Source organism: Tyto alba, unplaced genomic scaffold (genome assembly GCF_018691265.1).
Source record: "Tyto alba isolate M040663 unplaced genomic scaffold, T.alba_DEE_v4.0 Super-Scaffold_11, whole genome shotgun sequence".
NCBI classification, from domain to species: domain Eukaryota; kingdom Metazoa; phylum Chordata; class Aves; order Strigiformes; family Tytonidae; genus Tyto; species Tyto alba.
In genome coordinates this window covers 10,379,441-10,396,931 of record NW_024881273.1, presented here as the reverse complement: position 1 = coordinate 10,396,931, position 17,491 = coordinate 10,379,441, and the positions used below count along the sequence as shown (strand labels likewise).

The 17,491-nt window shown below is 52.2% G+C and overlaps 1 protein-coding gene across 3 annotated transcripts in view; it reads left to right on the top strand.

Annotated features, from left to right (window-relative positions):
- LOC116963432 (collagen alpha-1(I) chain-like) overlaps positions 1 to 17,491 on the top strand; it is a 97,494-nt gene that overhangs the window by 50,207 nt on the left and 29,796 nt on the right. For all 3 annotated transcript variants that reach the window (XM_042786554.1, XM_042786555.1, XM_042786556.1), the window contains 6 exons: positions 5,607 to 5,868; positions 5,953 to 6,362; positions 11,099 to 11,143; positions 12,012 to 12,131; positions 16,898 to 16,936; positions 17,053 to 17,106. In XM_042786554.1, coding sequence (XP_042642488.1) covers positions 5,607 to 5,868; positions 5,953 to 6,362; positions 11,099 to 11,143; positions 12,012 to 12,131; positions 16,898 to 16,936; positions 17,053 to 17,106 — 930 coding nt within the window. The remainder of the gene's footprint in view (positions 1 to 5,606; positions 5,869 to 5,952; positions 6,363 to 11,098; positions 11,144 to 12,011; positions 12,132 to 16,897; positions 16,937 to 17,052; positions 17,107 to 17,491) is intronic.

Sequence of the window (17,491 nt, the reverse complement as noted above, 5' to 3'; positions counted from 1 at the left end):
GCAGGAAGAGGCTTGTGGAGGAGCATCTAACGCCTGGTCCTCACCTCCCAAAGTCCTCTGTGCCAGGAGGAGGGTGGGGAGGCAAATGAACTCTGTCTCCCTCCCCCCAGGATGAGTGTTCAGCCCCTTCCATATTTCAGATGCTTTTCTCCAGGCTCCCAGCTGTTGGAGTTGGAGGTTTACAAATAATGCTAAATATATTTGCTGGGCAGATGTTGGAGTGTGTGGAATGGAGCTGCCACCAGTTTTGCCGTGGTTTGCGAGCAAATTATGCAGGCTGTGGACTGCATTGTTCAGGGGGGAGAGTGAGCTAGTGGCTGGTAATTATAGTGGGTTAATAGGAGCAATTAACGTCTTAGACTACCCAGAAAGACCTCCTGGACAAGACACTGGAGCCGGGTGCTGGGAAGGAGGCCAGCAGTGGTATCTGTGGCCAAGCATAAGCTTTGTGGGTCTGTTGAGGGGTTGGTGGGTAGAGCCAAGGGCACCTCAACTGTGGATCTGCAGAGTCTCCAGGTCTGCCCCGTGCTCTGTGGTTCCCTTCCCGAGGTGGACGTGGGTCTCCTTGCTGGGGTTGGCAAGGAATCAGGCCCCCAGTGTTAGGCTGGGCTGAGGAGGGTCAGCCGGCTGCCTGCAGGTCCCTTCGCTTCCCCTTTGGCTCCTCTTGCTCCCTCTGGGAAGGTGACCTTGCAGGGAATGTAGCTGCTCATAATTAACAGCTGAACAATTTTTAAGATGTAGAAATGATGGAGCTGAGCTTTAGCAAGAATGCTTTTTCTGCAGCTCTCTGTTTGATTTCTTGCCCAAAAGGACTTTGTAAAATAAACTAGGGGGTTTTTAATGGTATTAGTTTGGGTTTGGTTTTTTTTTTTTTTAATAAGTGCTGTTTTAGAGTCTCTGTGTTACAGCTCTTTACTGACCACCGCCAGCTCACAGTCATCTTGCTTAAACAGAAACAGGACCACAAGCCAAGTTAGTTAAAGCTAATGATGGGGGGCTCTTAACTGGATTTGAAATCTGGCTTATATGTTACATTGAAGGAGCCTCTGAAGGGTTTTACCCTCATGTAATTGAATCCATTGATTCTGATGTATTTGGAAGACTAATTAAATTCAGGGTGCTGATGGTCTCTGCATCAGCTGGGTGATTTGTGGTTATGTAGGGGCTAGTTTGGGTGAATAGTGTCAGCTTTTAATACAAACTGTCATTAATCCCTTGGGACTCTCTCTCCCTGATGGCTGGTAGTGCTCTGTGGCAAGGAAAAAGGAAAGAAATTACTATTCTGTGTGTGAAGGGGCTGCAAAATGGAGACAGAGGGAGAAAGCCCTCTGTAGCGAGGGCACATTTCTGCCCTTCCTCAACTCTAGTTCTCACAGCCCTGTTTTGCCTTGGACCCAAGTGCAAGGAGAGGGAAGGCATATGCCTGATAACGTGTGTGATGGGAAAGCACCAAAGGATCCTACCTTGCCCTCCTGAGAGCCTGTACTGCTGTAGGGGACTGCAAATCTGGCCTTGCAGTGAGTAAAGCTGATGCCTGGCAGCTCTGTCCCCACCCTCCCCACATGCTCCGTGGCTCCAGTCCCTATTCCAGCAACTTTGGGGTTCAAAAAAAAAAATGCCCAAGGGGTTGATGACTTGATATCTGTGGTTTCCTTGAGACTTGGATCTTACCTCCATGAGAAGGGCTGTAGGGTTTGTGGGTCTGCTGTCGGGTTAGAGGAGAACGTGGCTGGCAGGGCTGTGCTGGTTTGCTCTCTGGGCAGTGTGGATGCCACTGCAGGGGAGAGATGCTCTTTCCTTGGTTATTTTCTAACATTTCTGAATGGTTTAAGCTAAACCACAGGACCTTCTGCTGGCGAAGTGTTACTTTTCAGATGAAGTTTCTGATTAGCTGATGCTGATCTAATGGTGGCAGGGAGAGGGCTTGTCCTGCCCTGAGGTCGGGATCCCAGCTGCCCCCCACTCAGCGCTGTGCTCTGTGAACTGCAGGGCAGGTCAGCGCAGCTCCCCGATCTGCCTGAAAACAGCTCTAGCACCAAAAAAAAAAAAAAAAAAAAAAAAAAATCAATGCAATTCTAAAGCAGTGCAGAGCATGTCCACAGGGTGAGCTTTGTCCAGCTTGCAAGTGCTTCCTTGGATCGACCACCGCCAGCAGCTTCCCAGGCCCCCGTGTCTCTAAGCAGAGGGCACGAGCTGGCCAGGATGCTTGGACGAGGGCAGGGACATGCCAGCTGGCCACACTCGTGAGCTTGCCCGTGATGCTCCAGGTCCAGCCTGCCCGTGCTGCAGATGAGCAGCACTGGCTGTTTCCCTGCTCTCACGGTTTGAAGCCTGATTTCCCTCCACCTCAAAAGCAGCAAACCCGCTGTGATTTAATTGGCAGCATGTTTTAATTTGTTCCAAACTCTGCAGGCTCGTTCGTTGTACATTAGTGTTTCTCTCCATGAAAACAGCTTCCTTGCAGCCTGTCCCCTTCAGGTGCTTTGCTCTAATGACTTTGTGCAGAGCTTTTGTTGCTTACTTTCCTCAATCTGGTTGATTTTTCCCTGGACACTGGGTGCTGTTTAGGAAACGCACTCTTTATCTTCCTTTTGCTCTTCAGGGCTGCAATGGTAACGAGCTTGCCTGGGGATTGAACTGTGGACTGGGTAGTGCCCAGGGGAAAATCTGAGAGCATCTAATTGCTAAAGCTGGCTAAAGGGGGCTGGCTGGAGACAAATTCATTTTGTCTTTTCCTTTTCCAAATCACTTCTCCCTTCTCTCCTGTTCTATGCATTTTACCATTCAGTTTCATCCAGTGGTTTTTCCAGTCTATAAGGCAGGACCACAGGTCCTCACTAGAGGTCTCTGGGGAAAGAGGGGCTGGCTGGTCACCTCTGGTCTTTGCTTTTTCTCTTGCCATCTCCGTTTCCTTTGCTTTTTGTCTTTTCTGCCTCATCTTGACCTTTCTCAGCCCTTCCTCGGTGCTGGGTTGCCACTTGCCTAATTAACACCTACTGTAGACACCATGCTTTAAAAATATGGTTATCGATGCCATTGGGGCATAAAAATCCTGGTGGCAGAGGAATGTTGGTCCTTTGGCTTAAGACATAGCACTGGCCAGAGGAGCAGAGTAACACCAACACATCAACCTTGCCATTGCCTCTCCCTTTGGGGGGGTCAAGTGTCTGTCTGCAAATGGGGTGAAAAATTTGTGTTAAGGGCAGAGGAACTGGGAATATTTCTCTTTTTCCAAAAACCTCTGTATGCAGAGACTGTCTTGGCTCAGAAAAATATCATCTCTTTGGGAGAGTATAATGGCTTCAAGGGGAGTCGTGGTGCTTGGCCCCAAGCCCCTCTCAGTTGCAGCTGCAGGGATTAAAGAGCAACAGGGGTCAGGTAACATGAGACCTGGATGTAGCCCAGGGTGGGTTCCTCTGGTACCTACACACAGTCTTAGATACATCCCTCATGTATTTACCTACCACAACTTCAGAGATATCAATGAAAATGGATGTATTGTGGGCCTGGCCATCCTCCTCCTGTGGCCCTGAGGGTGGAGATGCTCTGTGGAGGTGTCCAGGGCCTGTGTCCATGGGTGGTATCAGCAGTAGCTTTAGGCAGTGCTGATTTTTTAGGAGGATGCCGATTTGCCCTAGTTAGAACTTCTTGTGGGGCAACAGTCTGTTTGGGGTAGATTTTGGAAGGGAAAAAAGGTTGTCAAAATACTTCATTTTGAGTTAAAAAAAAAAAAACAAACAAAAAAACGTAATATTTTTTTTTTATGATTTGACATGGGTTTAGATTATAAAATCACTTGTGCATGAAAGCTTGAAACCAAAGTAAATTATGACAAATTATATATAACAAAGAGAGGACCTCCGCCCAAAAAAAGGTTTTCACAATTGAGAACAAAGCATTTCAGCTGTTTTAAAAAGAAACACTTCAAACTTGACATTTGAAAATTGAGGCATGAAAATTTTCACTTTTCCTCATCTGGTATGAGAAGAGTTTGGAAATCTCCAACCTGATGGCGTGGCATTCAGCAACCGAGCAAAGGCTTCAGCAGCTCCTGCTGCCTTTGGAGCCCCTCGGACTCCCAGGGCCCTCCACAAGTGGGGTTTGGCTGGAGCCGACTCCCTTGGCCCACCAGTACCATTGGGTCCTTACCTGCAGAATCACCACTTCTAGCAGTGAAATTTGTTGGGTTTTTGCACTGGTTGTTCATGCAAATCCACCTCGGTGCTCCCAAGCAACCATGCATTTTGGGTCCGTGGTGCAGAGTAGAGTCAGAACCAAGTCAGGGGGCCAATCAACAGACGATAGGATGGGAAGGTCGATGGGAAGGATGCTCCATATCTCCTTGTACCTCTCTGCTCCCCGTCTGCAGCCCCGCAAGGCAAGCGTGGGCCTGCATCTCCCTCTAGTGACTTCTCGCAGACTCTCTCTTCATCAGCTGCGTGGCACCAGCCCCAAGGAGCCACCAGCCAGGGCTGAGGTCCCACCCAGCTCTTCTGGGTGCCGTGGGCCGGGTTGTCTGGGCCCTGCGGAGCTCAGTGGGATCGTGGAGCAAGCTCTGAGCAGGGGGGGTGGGGGGTATGTGGGGCTGGTGGAAATGCTGCCAGCTGTCCCAGGAGAGGCCAAGGTCCTTCACACCCACCAGCCAACCCAACCCTGAGTCTGTGCGCACGTGGCTCAGTGTGCAAGCCCAGCCTGAGACACACTGGTGCTGGAGGTAAAACTGATGTGTGTTTTCAATGTGGGTAATTCTTTAACTCCTTTTCCGCACCCAGCGCTTTTGCCTCGAGCGTGGGTATTTCTGTCAACACGCAGTTTTCCTCCACCCGTGGGTGCTGCCTGGGCTCTGCTGGTGGTTGTAGGGCTGGAAGAGCCATTGCAACCTGCACTGCCCCGCAGGGACCATTTGATGTGCCAGCTGGAGACAGAGTGAGGCCCTTGCAAGCCACTGCCTTGAATTAATTTGTCGCAAGTGTCCAGGAGGCTGCACTTAGGCTTGTGTCTGCCTTCCCTTCCCAACCCTCGGAGGTTTGCCAGCAGCACTATTGAAGCTGCTCAGTTGGGAAGATGTGGGGTGGGGGGTGTGAGATCCCCTCTGACCTGCCTGTACCATTCTGAGACTGCCAGGAGCCTTGAAATGTGCAGAAGCAGCAAAATCAAAGGCCAAAGGGGCAGACCGATTCTCCGTGTAACTCTAAACGTTTGCTTTAATTGTTTTGGTAATTGCTCTCAAGCTGGGATTTCTGTCATTAGGCTATGAGCTCTTTTCTCCATGCCCCTCCAGCACAGAAAATTGTGGGGGCGATCGCTGCAGCGGGACTGTGAGATGGAGGTTTGTGTTAGCGTGGCCCGTGCTGACAGCCAGCTCGTGTCCCTTGTGGAGGGCGAGTTTTGTTTTGTGGGTGGGTGAACGGACCTGCCCGTTGCTGACAGCTGCCCTAGAGCTCGGGGGCTCCTCCCTGGGGCTCACCAGCTGTGAGCTGCCCCGTCCCCCAAAGCAGCATTTACACATATGGGAGATTAAGAAGCACAACGGTGTTGAGCAGGGAAGGGGGGGAAAAAAAGTGAAAACTTAAAATTTCATTATTTTTTTCCTTCTTCCTTTTCAGGACTCTAGACTCACCAATTCAGATTTGACCCTGGGGCCACCTTGGACGTGGGAGGACACCCAGGACACCCTCAACCTCCAGCCTGATGGGAGGGCCCTGACTTCACTCTCTGCTACTGAGATGCCGTCAGCTGAGGAGGAGGAGGGCAGCCTTTCTACAGAGGATGAAGGCTTTGAGCTGTTGAACTTCACCTATAATAAAATCACTGGCCCTGGCAGGCCAGGGCTCGGCAGGAGCAGCCCGTGGGTTGCTGGTAGCTCCGGTGAGTCCATAGCCATGGTTTCCTTCACTTCTCCTGTGCACCACCACGATGCCTGGGTACCTGATGGTGCTTTTATCCACCCAGGACCCTCCATCAAAACACAGAGGGCAGCCAAGAAGGAGCGTGTCTCCAACCCCCGGGAGGAGAACGTCACCACGGAGAAGCTGACGGGTGATGGGGGCACGCGGCGGCGGCTCTCGCCCGGCAAACCCAGCAGTGCCGTCACTGACCTGGACGCGCCCACTACCTTCACCAAGGTCTCCCCATCGGTGCATCAGGCAGCTGCCCCCAAAGGGAACGTGCCCAAAGGTCCCCTGGGGACGGGGTCAGCTCCGGGTGTCCTGAAGCACCCTCCGGTAGCAGCCAGCCCTGCCGTCCCAGCGCTGGGGGACGGTGCCGCCCGCCCAGGGCACCCCGTCTCGCCGGTGGCACGTAGGCAGCAGGGTCACATGAAGCCGGGACCACCGGGGCTGCCGGGACCGCCGGGGCTGCCGGTGAGTGGTGGAGGTGGTGGCTTCGGGAGGGGAGGGATGGGAGGTGGTGCACCTTCCCCTCCAGCGCGGGTGGTGGGTGCAGGCTGCTGAGCTGCGGTGCCAGCAACTCGCCGTGGGAAACTGCATAGGGAAACCTCCTCCGTGCAGGCAGCATGGGGCTGTGCACCAGCCTGGCCCTGCGAGAAGGTTTACCGATGTCCCTGAATAAACTCCACTGGCAACTGGAGAGGAGAGGTGATTCCCATATATCCCCCCTGCCCTAGAGATGGTCTCAAGTCATTTAACAACATTGTCGGTTTTCATTTCACCTGGTCCTGCCCTGGGCAGGCTGAGCGGCTCAGAGCAGGGCCAAGCCATCTCCTCCAGCCCCTGACCCCCACAGCAAACCCCAGGGGTCAGCCCATGGCCCCCACTGGCATCACTGTCCTTTGCTTCTCTATTGCTGCAACACCCCAAAATTTGTGGTGGTTCAAAGCAGATCATTGAGTTTGTCTTGAAATTAGTTTTGATTATTTTTCAGATTATTCATCCATTGTCATAGATGAAAAAAGGGGAATTCCAAAATATGGTAAACTTAGAATTGATAAGTCTTTAGAGAAGTCATACGTCTTCATTGAGAAGTAGCTGAGAAATGTTTTTACATATTTTCCCATGTTTATTTCTTCTGCCAAAATGATTTCCCTAATTTGGTTAAATTTTCTTTACTCCTCTAGAAAATTGCATTTCATTTACCCAGTGCCACTTCCAGAAGTGACCACAGGCACCTTCTCCTTCCCCCTGGGCAGACACCCACACACAGGCTCTCTGGGATGCCCTGAGCTTGGGGCTGCCCTGAGGGTTCGTGTGGATGCTGCAGGGCAAGTCTCCACACACACAGATATTTTTATGGCTGTGTTTGAGGGACCTGGCACTAAATTCGTCATCGATGAGCCAGGCTTCATAGAATAATGGTTAAATTTAGGACTGCTGGCTTCCCCCTCGAGCCACCTCTTTGCTGCTGCAGCTATTGCCTGCAAAAATAGAAGAAAATGGCAAAAGGAACAGATGCTGAAGGATGAAAAAATCCCAGGAGTGGAGGAAACGTCATGACGTTTGACAGCCCTGCTGTCAGCCGGCAAGAGGAGAGGCAGGGGGAGGAGAGGACCCAGCCAGGGGGGAATTGCTTTTCCCTCCTGTAGAAAGCATTGGGATGGGCTTTTTCTTGGTCATGAGCATCGTGGATGGAAACACATGTACAAGCAACTCCATCCTGGCATTAGGAGTTTGGGTTTGAGATTCTGGTGCAAGCAGGTATAGGTTTGAAGCTCTGCAGTGGCACATGGTGTGCATGGTTAGAGCTATTATTTTAGCTAAAATTACGTGCTGAGCCTGGCAACCTTTCCTGATGCTTTGTTACTGCTCGCCAGGGCTGAGGGCAGGCGGGCTCTGCCCTTGCTGCTGGTCCCCAAAGGTCTCCCTGTCTCCTTGGGTTTCTGTCCCACCAAGCCCCTTCGGCTGTCCTGAGCCACGGGGGGTCTGGGCACACAGAGCCTGTTTTGGGGCTGGTGCCCAACCCGGGCACCACTGCTGCCAGGCCCCAGGCTTGGGGTGATGCCAGCAAAGGTGTGCTGGATGCTATGGGTGTTTAAATGTATCCTGTGGAAGGGAAGCCAATGAATCTGTGCTCTTGCCTTGGAAAACTTCATTAAAAGCAATTTGAGGTGGTTCCTTTGGGAACGTGGCTTTGTCTTACCTCTGGTTTTGGCAGTGGTGATGTGTGCTGGGCTTGTGGCTCACCCTCCTGCTGCGTGACCTTGGGCAGCCTTGCAACCAGGACCTGGGCACAAGGCAGGGCGGGTGTCTGAAGGTGACATCTCTTGTTATTCATAGAGCAAAGGTTTGGAAAGAATGGGGGTTTAGCGTCAACCTTTTCACTTGTTGGGGATTTTTTCCTCCTCTTTCACTGGCAGTGTCGATCAGGGAAATCATCAGGGCACAAACTTCCAGCCCCGACCCACCATGTGATGGGTCCTCTCTCCCTCAGTGCAGGTGCATGTACATCTAGTTTGCCACTCTCAGAATTGTAATGCCTTTGCAAAAACACTTAGAGTAGCTGTTCCAGCTGGGAGGTGTGGATGGTTTATTTATCATCCTGCCAAGTCCTGATCATGCCCTAATGCTGTTGAGGGCATTTATGGGCTGCAGACTGTGTGCTCTCAGTTCCCATCCCAGTCATCATCCATTGTAAAGGCACTGGAGATCAGTGGGGAAAAAAACCAACACGTTGTGAGAAGTGGAAAGTGTTTCTTTAAAAGCTGCTGATTTTTATGATCTTGCTAATCCTCCTTGCAGGGATTTCATTGTGTTGCCAGTATTCAAAAGCTCCTTGGCTTTCATAGACAGTGTTTCATGGGGGTTCCCAGCTGTCAGTATGTCCCCACAGGCTTTTCTCTTTCCTTTTTAGTTTCTGGTACTCATACTTAGCACTGGCTATTTAGGAGCAGAGATGTGGTTTCTGTTCATAGGCTTAAATTGAATCCTGCTGGAGGCATCTGGTGTCAGGGATGGAGTGAACTTAGGCAACAGGCAAATGCAAAGCCTTCTCCATGCTTTCTTCCCGTGAGCCATCCGTTGTTTCGCAGCACCCAGGGCTGCAGCCGTCGGGTCACCGCAGGAGGAAGGATGGTGCTGCGGAGCGGTGCTGTGTGCAGTTTGCAGAGCAAAATACCAGCTGCCTTCTGGATGAGATCTCCTGGATTGATCTCCATTTTTCTTTCCTGAAATGTTACAGCTGTTCATTGTTCCTGGTTCTTCAAATTGTTCTTTTTTGTTTTGCACAAAATGCTTGGGAGCTGCTTAAGGGAGAGAAAGAGATGCCATCAAATTTCAGGGGATGCTGTTGTGCCCGTGGCCTGGTCCTGCCACCCCACCAGGCACTGGAAATGCACGTGTTGGCTTTGTAACCAAGTGTTCGTGCTGGGGATGGCTGTGCCCAGCACCTGGGGAGGAACAGGAGGAGGAGCGTCTCTTTGGCCATCTCAGGGAGGGTCCTGCTTCATTTAAGTGTCCTCTGTGGAGCACCATGACCCACCGGTGACCGTGTTTGGAGGAGGGGTTTGTTGGGCACCCCATCGTCTGCTGGCATATCTCAGCTGTGGAGCTAGGTCAGTGGGTGTCCACACAGGGGATACCCTAAAGGTTGCACCCAGAAATGACTGGACACCCTAGATGTTTTGAGAGGGATCAGGGGAAGGCAGGACTTATTGAAGGACCTCATTTATATCTGCACCCAGGGCGGAGAGGATGAGCCTGGTCCCCAGGCACCTTGCAATGGGCACGTAGTGCTCACAGTAGAATCCCAGTGGCTCCAAAGTGGGTACCTTCCTGCAGAAGTGGTGTCACAGCACCATGCAACCAGCTCCTTAAAGGAGAGGTGTGGGGTAGATAGATAAATAGAAGGGCTGCCTGGCACTGGGAGGGGTCCCTGCCCATTCTGGTGCATGTTTTAATATTGGGCACAGTAGGTAGGAATTGCTTTATTTTACCTCCTTCAGCAACAGTGCACTTGGCAGTGTTAGGTTTACTCTTAAGAGAGATCTTAAGGTCTTTTCCAGCCAAAATGATTCTATGATTCTAGTACCCAAGGTTTGAAAGTCAGACCAGAGTTGCCAGCATCACTGCTGCTACCTCTGCCGTTTGGCACGAGTGCGTGCTGCACACGGACTGAGCGCAGGGGGGGCATGGCCCCCAGCCCCCGGGGAGGGGAAACTGAGCCACGGGGCCCTCAAATCTGGACACTTTAAGTGATCAAAGTCCCTTTGGTGAAGCATCCCTCAGTGCCAAAGCTGTTTCTGGACATGCAGCTTGGGTTTTTTTACCCATCCCATCGGCAGAAGGCAGCGAGGTCGGGGCTGGCTGCTGCCCGAGCGGGGCTGCCTCGGTGGTCGCAGGGATGCAGCCGTGTCTGTGCTGGGGTGGTGATAATTCAATGTGGATTCCCAGGCTTGCTACCGGGCTCGGAAAAGCCTGTTTGCAAGCTCAGAACAAAAATGGCAGCTGTAATTAAAGCCATCAGAGCCACACTCTGCAGCAGACATGCAGGTAGATGCTGTGCTGCAGCCTGGCCTGTTATCAAGCTCTGATGACATCTTCCAGGTAGATTTCTTTCATCGAGAAAAGCTGGGATCTCCCATCTGACTTTGTTTCTGCCTGGACAGATGCTTCAGTAAACCCTGAAGTGGGGTCGACGCTTGGTCAAAATGTGCAATTTTGACTAGAGATGGGCTAGATCAGATCTCACACAAGTTAGAAGGCGCAGATGTTTGCATCCTCGTCCAAACTACTGTTTGAGTGTGTGGCTGTGATCCAGCTTTATGGGTTTTTTTTCCTGACACACTGCCTTTCCTCACCAGGTGTCAGGAAATGTGCTTCTGCTCCCCGGCCATATGGTCTGGGGTGTTTCTGTGATGGATGCTGCAGGATTACGCTGCTCAGCCGGCCAAGCAGAGCAGCTTTCTGATGCCAGGGCAGGAGAGTGGGAAGGGAGCAGCATAAAATAGGGTGCACTTTCCACCCCACCAGTCTTTGGGGAGTTTCTCTGAGACTTGGTGCTGCTGGTTTGCTCTGAATCAGCTGTCTGCTTCCCTGGGGCTGGGATGGCCCTGGCCATGGCACTGGTCACCCAGCCACCGTGGGATCTCCCCAGTTGCGGGGGGTCCCCCTTTGGTGTGTCACAGCTCTTCTCCTTTGCCTTTCAGGGTTGTCCTGGGAGACGCGGACTGGTGGGACCCAAAGGAGACAAAGTGAGTATCCAGCAAAACACAGGCAGATATGGGATGGGGTGTAGGGTCCGGGACAAATCTCGTGGATGATTTGGGTGCTTTTTATCAAGATGGCAGTGTGAGCTTCTGAAGCTGCAGTCTGGTGGCCCTTTATGTGCATTTGGAAGAGGGAAGAATGATTTTTACTGGGTATTTTAAGCCCAGGTTCAGGGCTGAGCTGACTGGACAAGGTGCTGTCTTTCCTCTGAGCCACTTAGTGGCTCTGCAGAGGCAGCAGAGCAGGGAGATGAAGCAGCTTTAGCTCAGGTCACCTGGAGGAGGCATGCCGGCATGTCCCAAAGTCCAGCCCCATGCTGTACCCACCAACTCATCTTGGAGGGGCACCTGTCCTCCTGCACCACGATGGTCAGACCCACGGCTGCCCTTCCTGCCCCAGGAACCCGGCAAGCAGCAGCCTGCACGGCACAGCTCAATCTCCTACGGCCACGCAGCATCGCCTGGTGCACTGACAGGTGCTTGGAGATGCTCTGGATTAAGGGTGGTGCCTCAGTTTCTCCATCAGTAAACCAGTGAGTGTGCTCCTGACCACTTTTGCACAGCAGTTTCCATCTTCCCCAGGCTGCAGAGGGGCAGACTCATTGCCTCACGAGTCATGCCACGTCCCTCTGCGTTAGCTTCGGTACCTGGGCCACTTATGTGTGTAGGAAGCTCATTCCTTTTGCTTTCCCTGTTGTCAGCATTATTTAGATCTTAAGAGCTGGTTTGCACCCAGGCGTGTGCCTAGGCCCAGACTCTGCTCAGAGGTTGACTTGTGTCAGAGCCTGTGTCCAGCCTGTGCTGACTGTTAAACCCCACAGCTGGTTTTAAGGAGCCATCCTTGTTTTCCTAGGGGTATCCTGGAGCCGTGGGGCGGACCGGCCCCCCAGGCAACCCGGGCCCTGCGGGCATCCCCGGTGTCCCCACCATCATCCTCTGGAGGAACTCCAGGGAGGACTGGCAGATGTTCACGGTGAGTTACAGCCGTGGTGGGCGAGCACTCGGGGAGCTCCACTGCCATCAGCTCCCGTGCGGGCGGCTCTGTGCTCTGCTGGGCCGAGAGCTGGGAGGAAGGGTGTGCGAGGGTTTGAGATTCCAAATCTGTTGGGTGGGAGGACAGAGGCGGGGTAGGTAGGTGGGGGCAGAGGGAGGATGCTCGCTGGGGATGGCCCTGCAGGCAGCTGTTCTTGGGTGAAATGCCCTGTTTACAGCTGTGCTCACACAACTATCCCTCTTCCCCCTGTGCCTGACTGGGACATCTTGGATCCTCGTGGTCCACACACATCCGTGACCTCCCAAGGGTGGTTGCTGCCCTACCATCTGTAGGACAGGGGCCAAAGAAGATCCAAGCCACGCAGAAAGTAGCCCCTCTCCTGCTCTGCATTGCTGGTTAAAAAGCATCGCTCCTGTTTCTCACTATATGCCAATTTTCTGCCATGCCCCAGCTGCATGCTGTGGATTTGGCTCACAGGGTTTGTGTCTGTTGAGCTTCTTGCCAAGATGAGATATTTTCTCACCTGAACCCAGCTGCTGTGGAGAGCACAGGAGCGGGGACAGGACCTGTGGGGAGGCAGGAATGCTTCAGCTGCTGTGTAGCTGGCTGCAAATTTCCATGTAATGTGGTAGCTATCACTGCACTGACCCAGCCAGCCTCGTCCAAGTTCCCTGACTCCTGGACATTACAGCGACTGCTGTGGTTAAGCTTCATTTCAAACTCCCTCAGGAGCCTTGCCTGAGCCAGGCAGGGCAATAGCTGAAGGCGTCGGGTTTCTAACTGCATTAGGCACTTTACCAACCTGGGCTGGAGCTCCCTGGAGCAGGGGTGCTCTCTACCTTGTGTGTCTGTAATGTCCCTCTGATGGGACAGCAGACTGTCGGGATGCAGATGCCAGGCAGGGTGGCTTGTGGGCTCAACCCTCTGGCTCTCTAAAAGCTTTAATGACCTCAGGCAAGACATTTGACTTATCTTCAACTCATTTATTTGTGAAGAGGGGTAATGGCACCCTCTGCTCCAAGGCAAATGCATTTAGTGCAGGTGAGACGATATAGTGATGAGGACCTCTGCACTGCCAGCTGAGCACACCCTGAGGAAGGGACGATGCTGGTTGGAGGTAGGAGGTGGAGAGTGGCCCTGTTCTGGTCTGGCTCTGAGCTTGCATTGATTGACCAGAAGTCCTTGGGCCAGACTTGCCCCTTGCAGTTTTGTGTTGGATTGGACCAAAGCAGCTGCAGGAGGTAAGTACCTGCTTTAGAGGAGATCACATTCCTCCTGGGAAGCACAGAAGAGAAGATGATCATTGGGAGATATCTTGGTTGACCTGGAACACCTCCATGTTCTCCCATCCTCCTGCTGTTCTAGAGCAGGTGCTGGGCTGTTTCCAGTGCTCACAAGACCCATCGCAGCACGCAGTGCGGGACCAGAGTAAATGGGGATAGGAGAGAGTGAGCTGGGAGTGTTGGTTGAAAGAAACCTGCAGTGCCAGAACTCATCTCCATGCCTGTGCCAGGGCAGTCGCCTTCCTCCCAGGGTGTTTGGGGTAAACATCTGCATCATCAGTTCCTGTACCCAGGGCATGGTTGCAGTACTTCACAGGGTTGCTGACGCTCTTTGCTCTGCGCACTCAGTCAGAATTGCTTTTTTTTTTTTTTTTCCTGCCAACATTTGGAAAGGAGCCTCATGCTTTGTTCTTCTGCAGGCAGAAATGTTCATGCCTACGGATGTTGCCATAGACGGTGATTTCTTTGGTGTGCCACCACCTTCAGTGCTTAGGCGTTGGGAGTGCTGGAGGGAGCAGACGGTCTCATCTGCATTTGGGAAGCCGAAGCTGGAGGGCTGCCGGGGCCCTGGCCGCCGGCTCCCGCCGGGTTTGTGTGCTGGCACTTGGCCCGGTGCTTCTGGCAAAGTGCCGGTCTCGAGGGGAAGGCAGTGTCTGGCAAGGATGACGTGGGGCACCCAAAAGCCTTGCTGGGCTATTGTGTCTGTGGCCGTATGACCCCGGCAGGGCTGGCGGCGGCGTTTTGCTCGGCAGCAGGAAACGGGAGTGCAAAGCCGTGGGCTGGGTTTTGCTAATCTTTGTTGAGATAGCACAGGGGTGAAAAGCTGAGTGCTGGCTTCTGTGAGGACCGGAGGGGGGGGGGGGGGGGGGGGCTGTCTGCTTCTGCAGCCCCCTGCGACTGACTGTGGGGCTGGAGAAATGCTGTGGCTTGAGACTGTGCTGTTCTTGTGAATGGAGTGCTTGTGATTTGGGGGCTGCGGGGGGGCATCCTGGGCTGCTGGGGTTTGTTGTTGGCTCAGCCTTCGGAAATGGAAGTCAGAGGAGCCATGTCTCAGGCCAGGGGATGTAATGCAGTATGATGGACCGGGAGAGCGAGGGACTGACTGTCCCAGAGCAGTTATGGCTGTTGGGATGCTCAATAGCCTCTCCTGCTTCTTCCCGGTGAAACAAGCATTTGCTGCTCATGAGAAATGAGCAAAACCAGCTTAAGGCCACTGCGATTTTGCCCCAAGGCCCTGTCCTCTGTTTTTGTTCACACCATGTTGACAGACGTTGTGTTTGCCAAGAAGTTGTCTCGGTGTAACTCAAGGGGCAGGAGCTGCTTCTCTCTTGTTCTGGCGGTGTTGACTTCGGCAGCGGTGGAGACCCAGAAGCCGGGAAAGGAGGAAAGAGAACTGGAGCTCCCATAGTTATTAGGGAGCTTAATCTGCAGTGCTAGAGTCCTTTGTTTTTATCTCTCCCAATACCTTTAAAAGCAAGAGGTCAGGCTGGGAAATGAGGGCTGGTAACCTTTGAGCAAAAGAAAATATTGTTCCATGCAAAAAGGAGGCAGCCTTTAGGAGTTTCCTGCTACTGGAGGGTCAGTAGCTAATGCAGCCATGTACAAGCGTGGCTTTGTGGCCGTGGGGTGGGCTGGGGAGGGTGGTCACAGGGTGGGCTGGGGACAGTGGCCAAGACCATGTTGTAGGGCAGGCCCTGCTCCCTCCAGAGCTGTCAGAAGGGTTTTCTCTGCTCTGCTCTCAGGATGGAGTTTTACAGGAGGACAGATCCATACAGCGATCACTCCCCATCCTCCATCCCCTCCATTTGCTTATGATCCCCATGCCTGTTGTGCTGCTCCCTGCTGACCAGAGCTGCAGCGAGCAAAGCACCATTTCCTGCTGAAATTGCAGAAGGCAATTAATTTCTCTCCCCTCTCCTTGGCATCTGGTGCTCTGAAATATGAGTTCATGTCTCCTATGGGACTTTTTTTCCCCTTCTTGAAAGGTTGGATTTTTTTTTTTTTTGAAGCCTAATGAAATAATATCGTGTCCCGAGTGAATCTGAGTTCACTGATTCCCAAGACAAGGCAAAAGCACTGGCCATGCTCCAACCGCCCCCTCACCCCCAAAGTTTTTGTGATCAGCTTTTGAGGGAAGTGAGAACTGGCTGGACAAGAGGACCATGGCCTGGCCCTGGCAGGCTGGAAAGGACTGCACCCATTAGCTCACGGTAATCAATTCGGCATCAACATGAAAGGAAGTGAGATGCCTGATGCGGCATTAGAGCTAGTTAAATGCATCCATCCATCATCTGCCCCTGAGAGCCCTGCTCATTATTAGAAATATTTCCATATGTTGAAAGGTCTGTGTTTATTTTCATTAATGAGTTCCTTGGCTTTTTCCCTTCTCTCTCCTCTGCTATCAGAGGATGGATCTTTGGAGCAGGGGACAGCAGAGGGTTTCCCGGCGCCCCCGAGCCTGGGAGTGCCCCAGGAGCACGTGGGAATCCTGCCCCTCCAGCTGCTTGGGATTGGGGTGATGAACAAGGGGGGGCTTTTCTTAGCCATTGATGCAAGCCAGGATTTGGAAGAGCTGCCTGAACCGTATGTCTGGGCTCACCGTGGGAAGGAGGAGGAAAGAGGAGGAGGAAAGGTGGGTTTTGTCTCCTGGGTGTCTGGTTTGTGCTGCTGGGAGGGCCAGGAGAGTAGCTGGTGGTTGGAGACAGACATTTTGTTTCCTGGGCATCTCCCAAAACTTGGGGAAACCTAGCTTGGAAGTGTGCAGAGAGGATTCTACACTGTGAGTTTTTAGGACTTTTACACTGGTTTTGAAATATGGTAGGATTAGCTGTGGCTCTGATGGGATTAGTCCACTCTGTGGCATTTAAATTTTTTTTTTCCCTCTTTGTGGTCATCTGGTCTTCTAAAAAATCAGAGGTACATGAAAGCTTTGGCTTCTAGGAGCAGTGAGGAGAAAGCCTGCTGGCCATGACTGCTGGAATATCTCCTCATCTGGGGCTTCAGATGGGGCTGGTGGGGATGAAGTTTCTCACCTGGGGCAAACTGCAGTGTCAAAACAACTGGGTTTAGCCCTACCTGGGCTAAATATGATGGTACCAGCACTCACGAACGTGTTTCTGACCTCTCCACATGAAAAACATTTCTGATGTCCCGAGACTGCTAGGCCGTCCATGGAGGAGCTATATTTCAGCAGACTTCAGAAGTGAGGTCTCCATCTTCATTTGTTAATGAGACCAGCAATTCCTTATCTCCTACACATTGTCCTCAGATTAAGTCTTGTCTTGTGACTTGCATACACCTTGCATAAAAAAAATAATAATAATTTAGAGGACTGGTTCATTGATATGTCTTCCCAAGCAACAGGAAAAAGACTTTGAAGCCAGAAAAGGGGGACTTAGTTGTTGGGGTTTTGTTTTGTTTTGTTTTTTTAACTTTTTGCTTTCCCCTCTATTATCCCTTCAGCAATCATCGTTTTACCAGCTTCTACATGCAGGGTGGCCGGTGAGTATTACTGTCAAGCAACTTTCTTGGTGGTTTATTTTTTCCTCAGCTTAGTCAGCTTTCCAAGCACTTTGTCAGTAAGATGTGTTTTAGCAATGTTTCTCTTTTTAATCCAGAGAAAACCTGGAGCCCCCGGACCCCCAGGACATCCAGGGAGAACAGGAGCACCTGTAAGTAAGAAGAGTCCTGCTTGGCCCCGCTGCCACCCTGGCCTGAGGCAGCTTGCAGAGCCAATGTCCCCAATCACTTGCACAATCCTGAGCTGCTCCAAAAAGTATCTGCTGCCCAGTGGCTTCTGGCATGCTGTAATTAAGGGCCTTGGGATTGGGTTTCAAAGAAGCCTAATGGTTTGCTTGTTTGCTTCCCACCGAAACCCGGGTGATGTTTGATATCTAACTCCCTGGGTTTTCTTGGCAGATGCAGCCCCTGACCCTGTCTCTGCCAGCTGAACAGTGCTGGCTTATCTTCCCCAGGGCATCGGGTTCCTGCCCCCAAGTTTGGATAGGGACCATGTAGATTCCTCCCAGAGGCACAAAAACAAGCCTGAGAATGGCT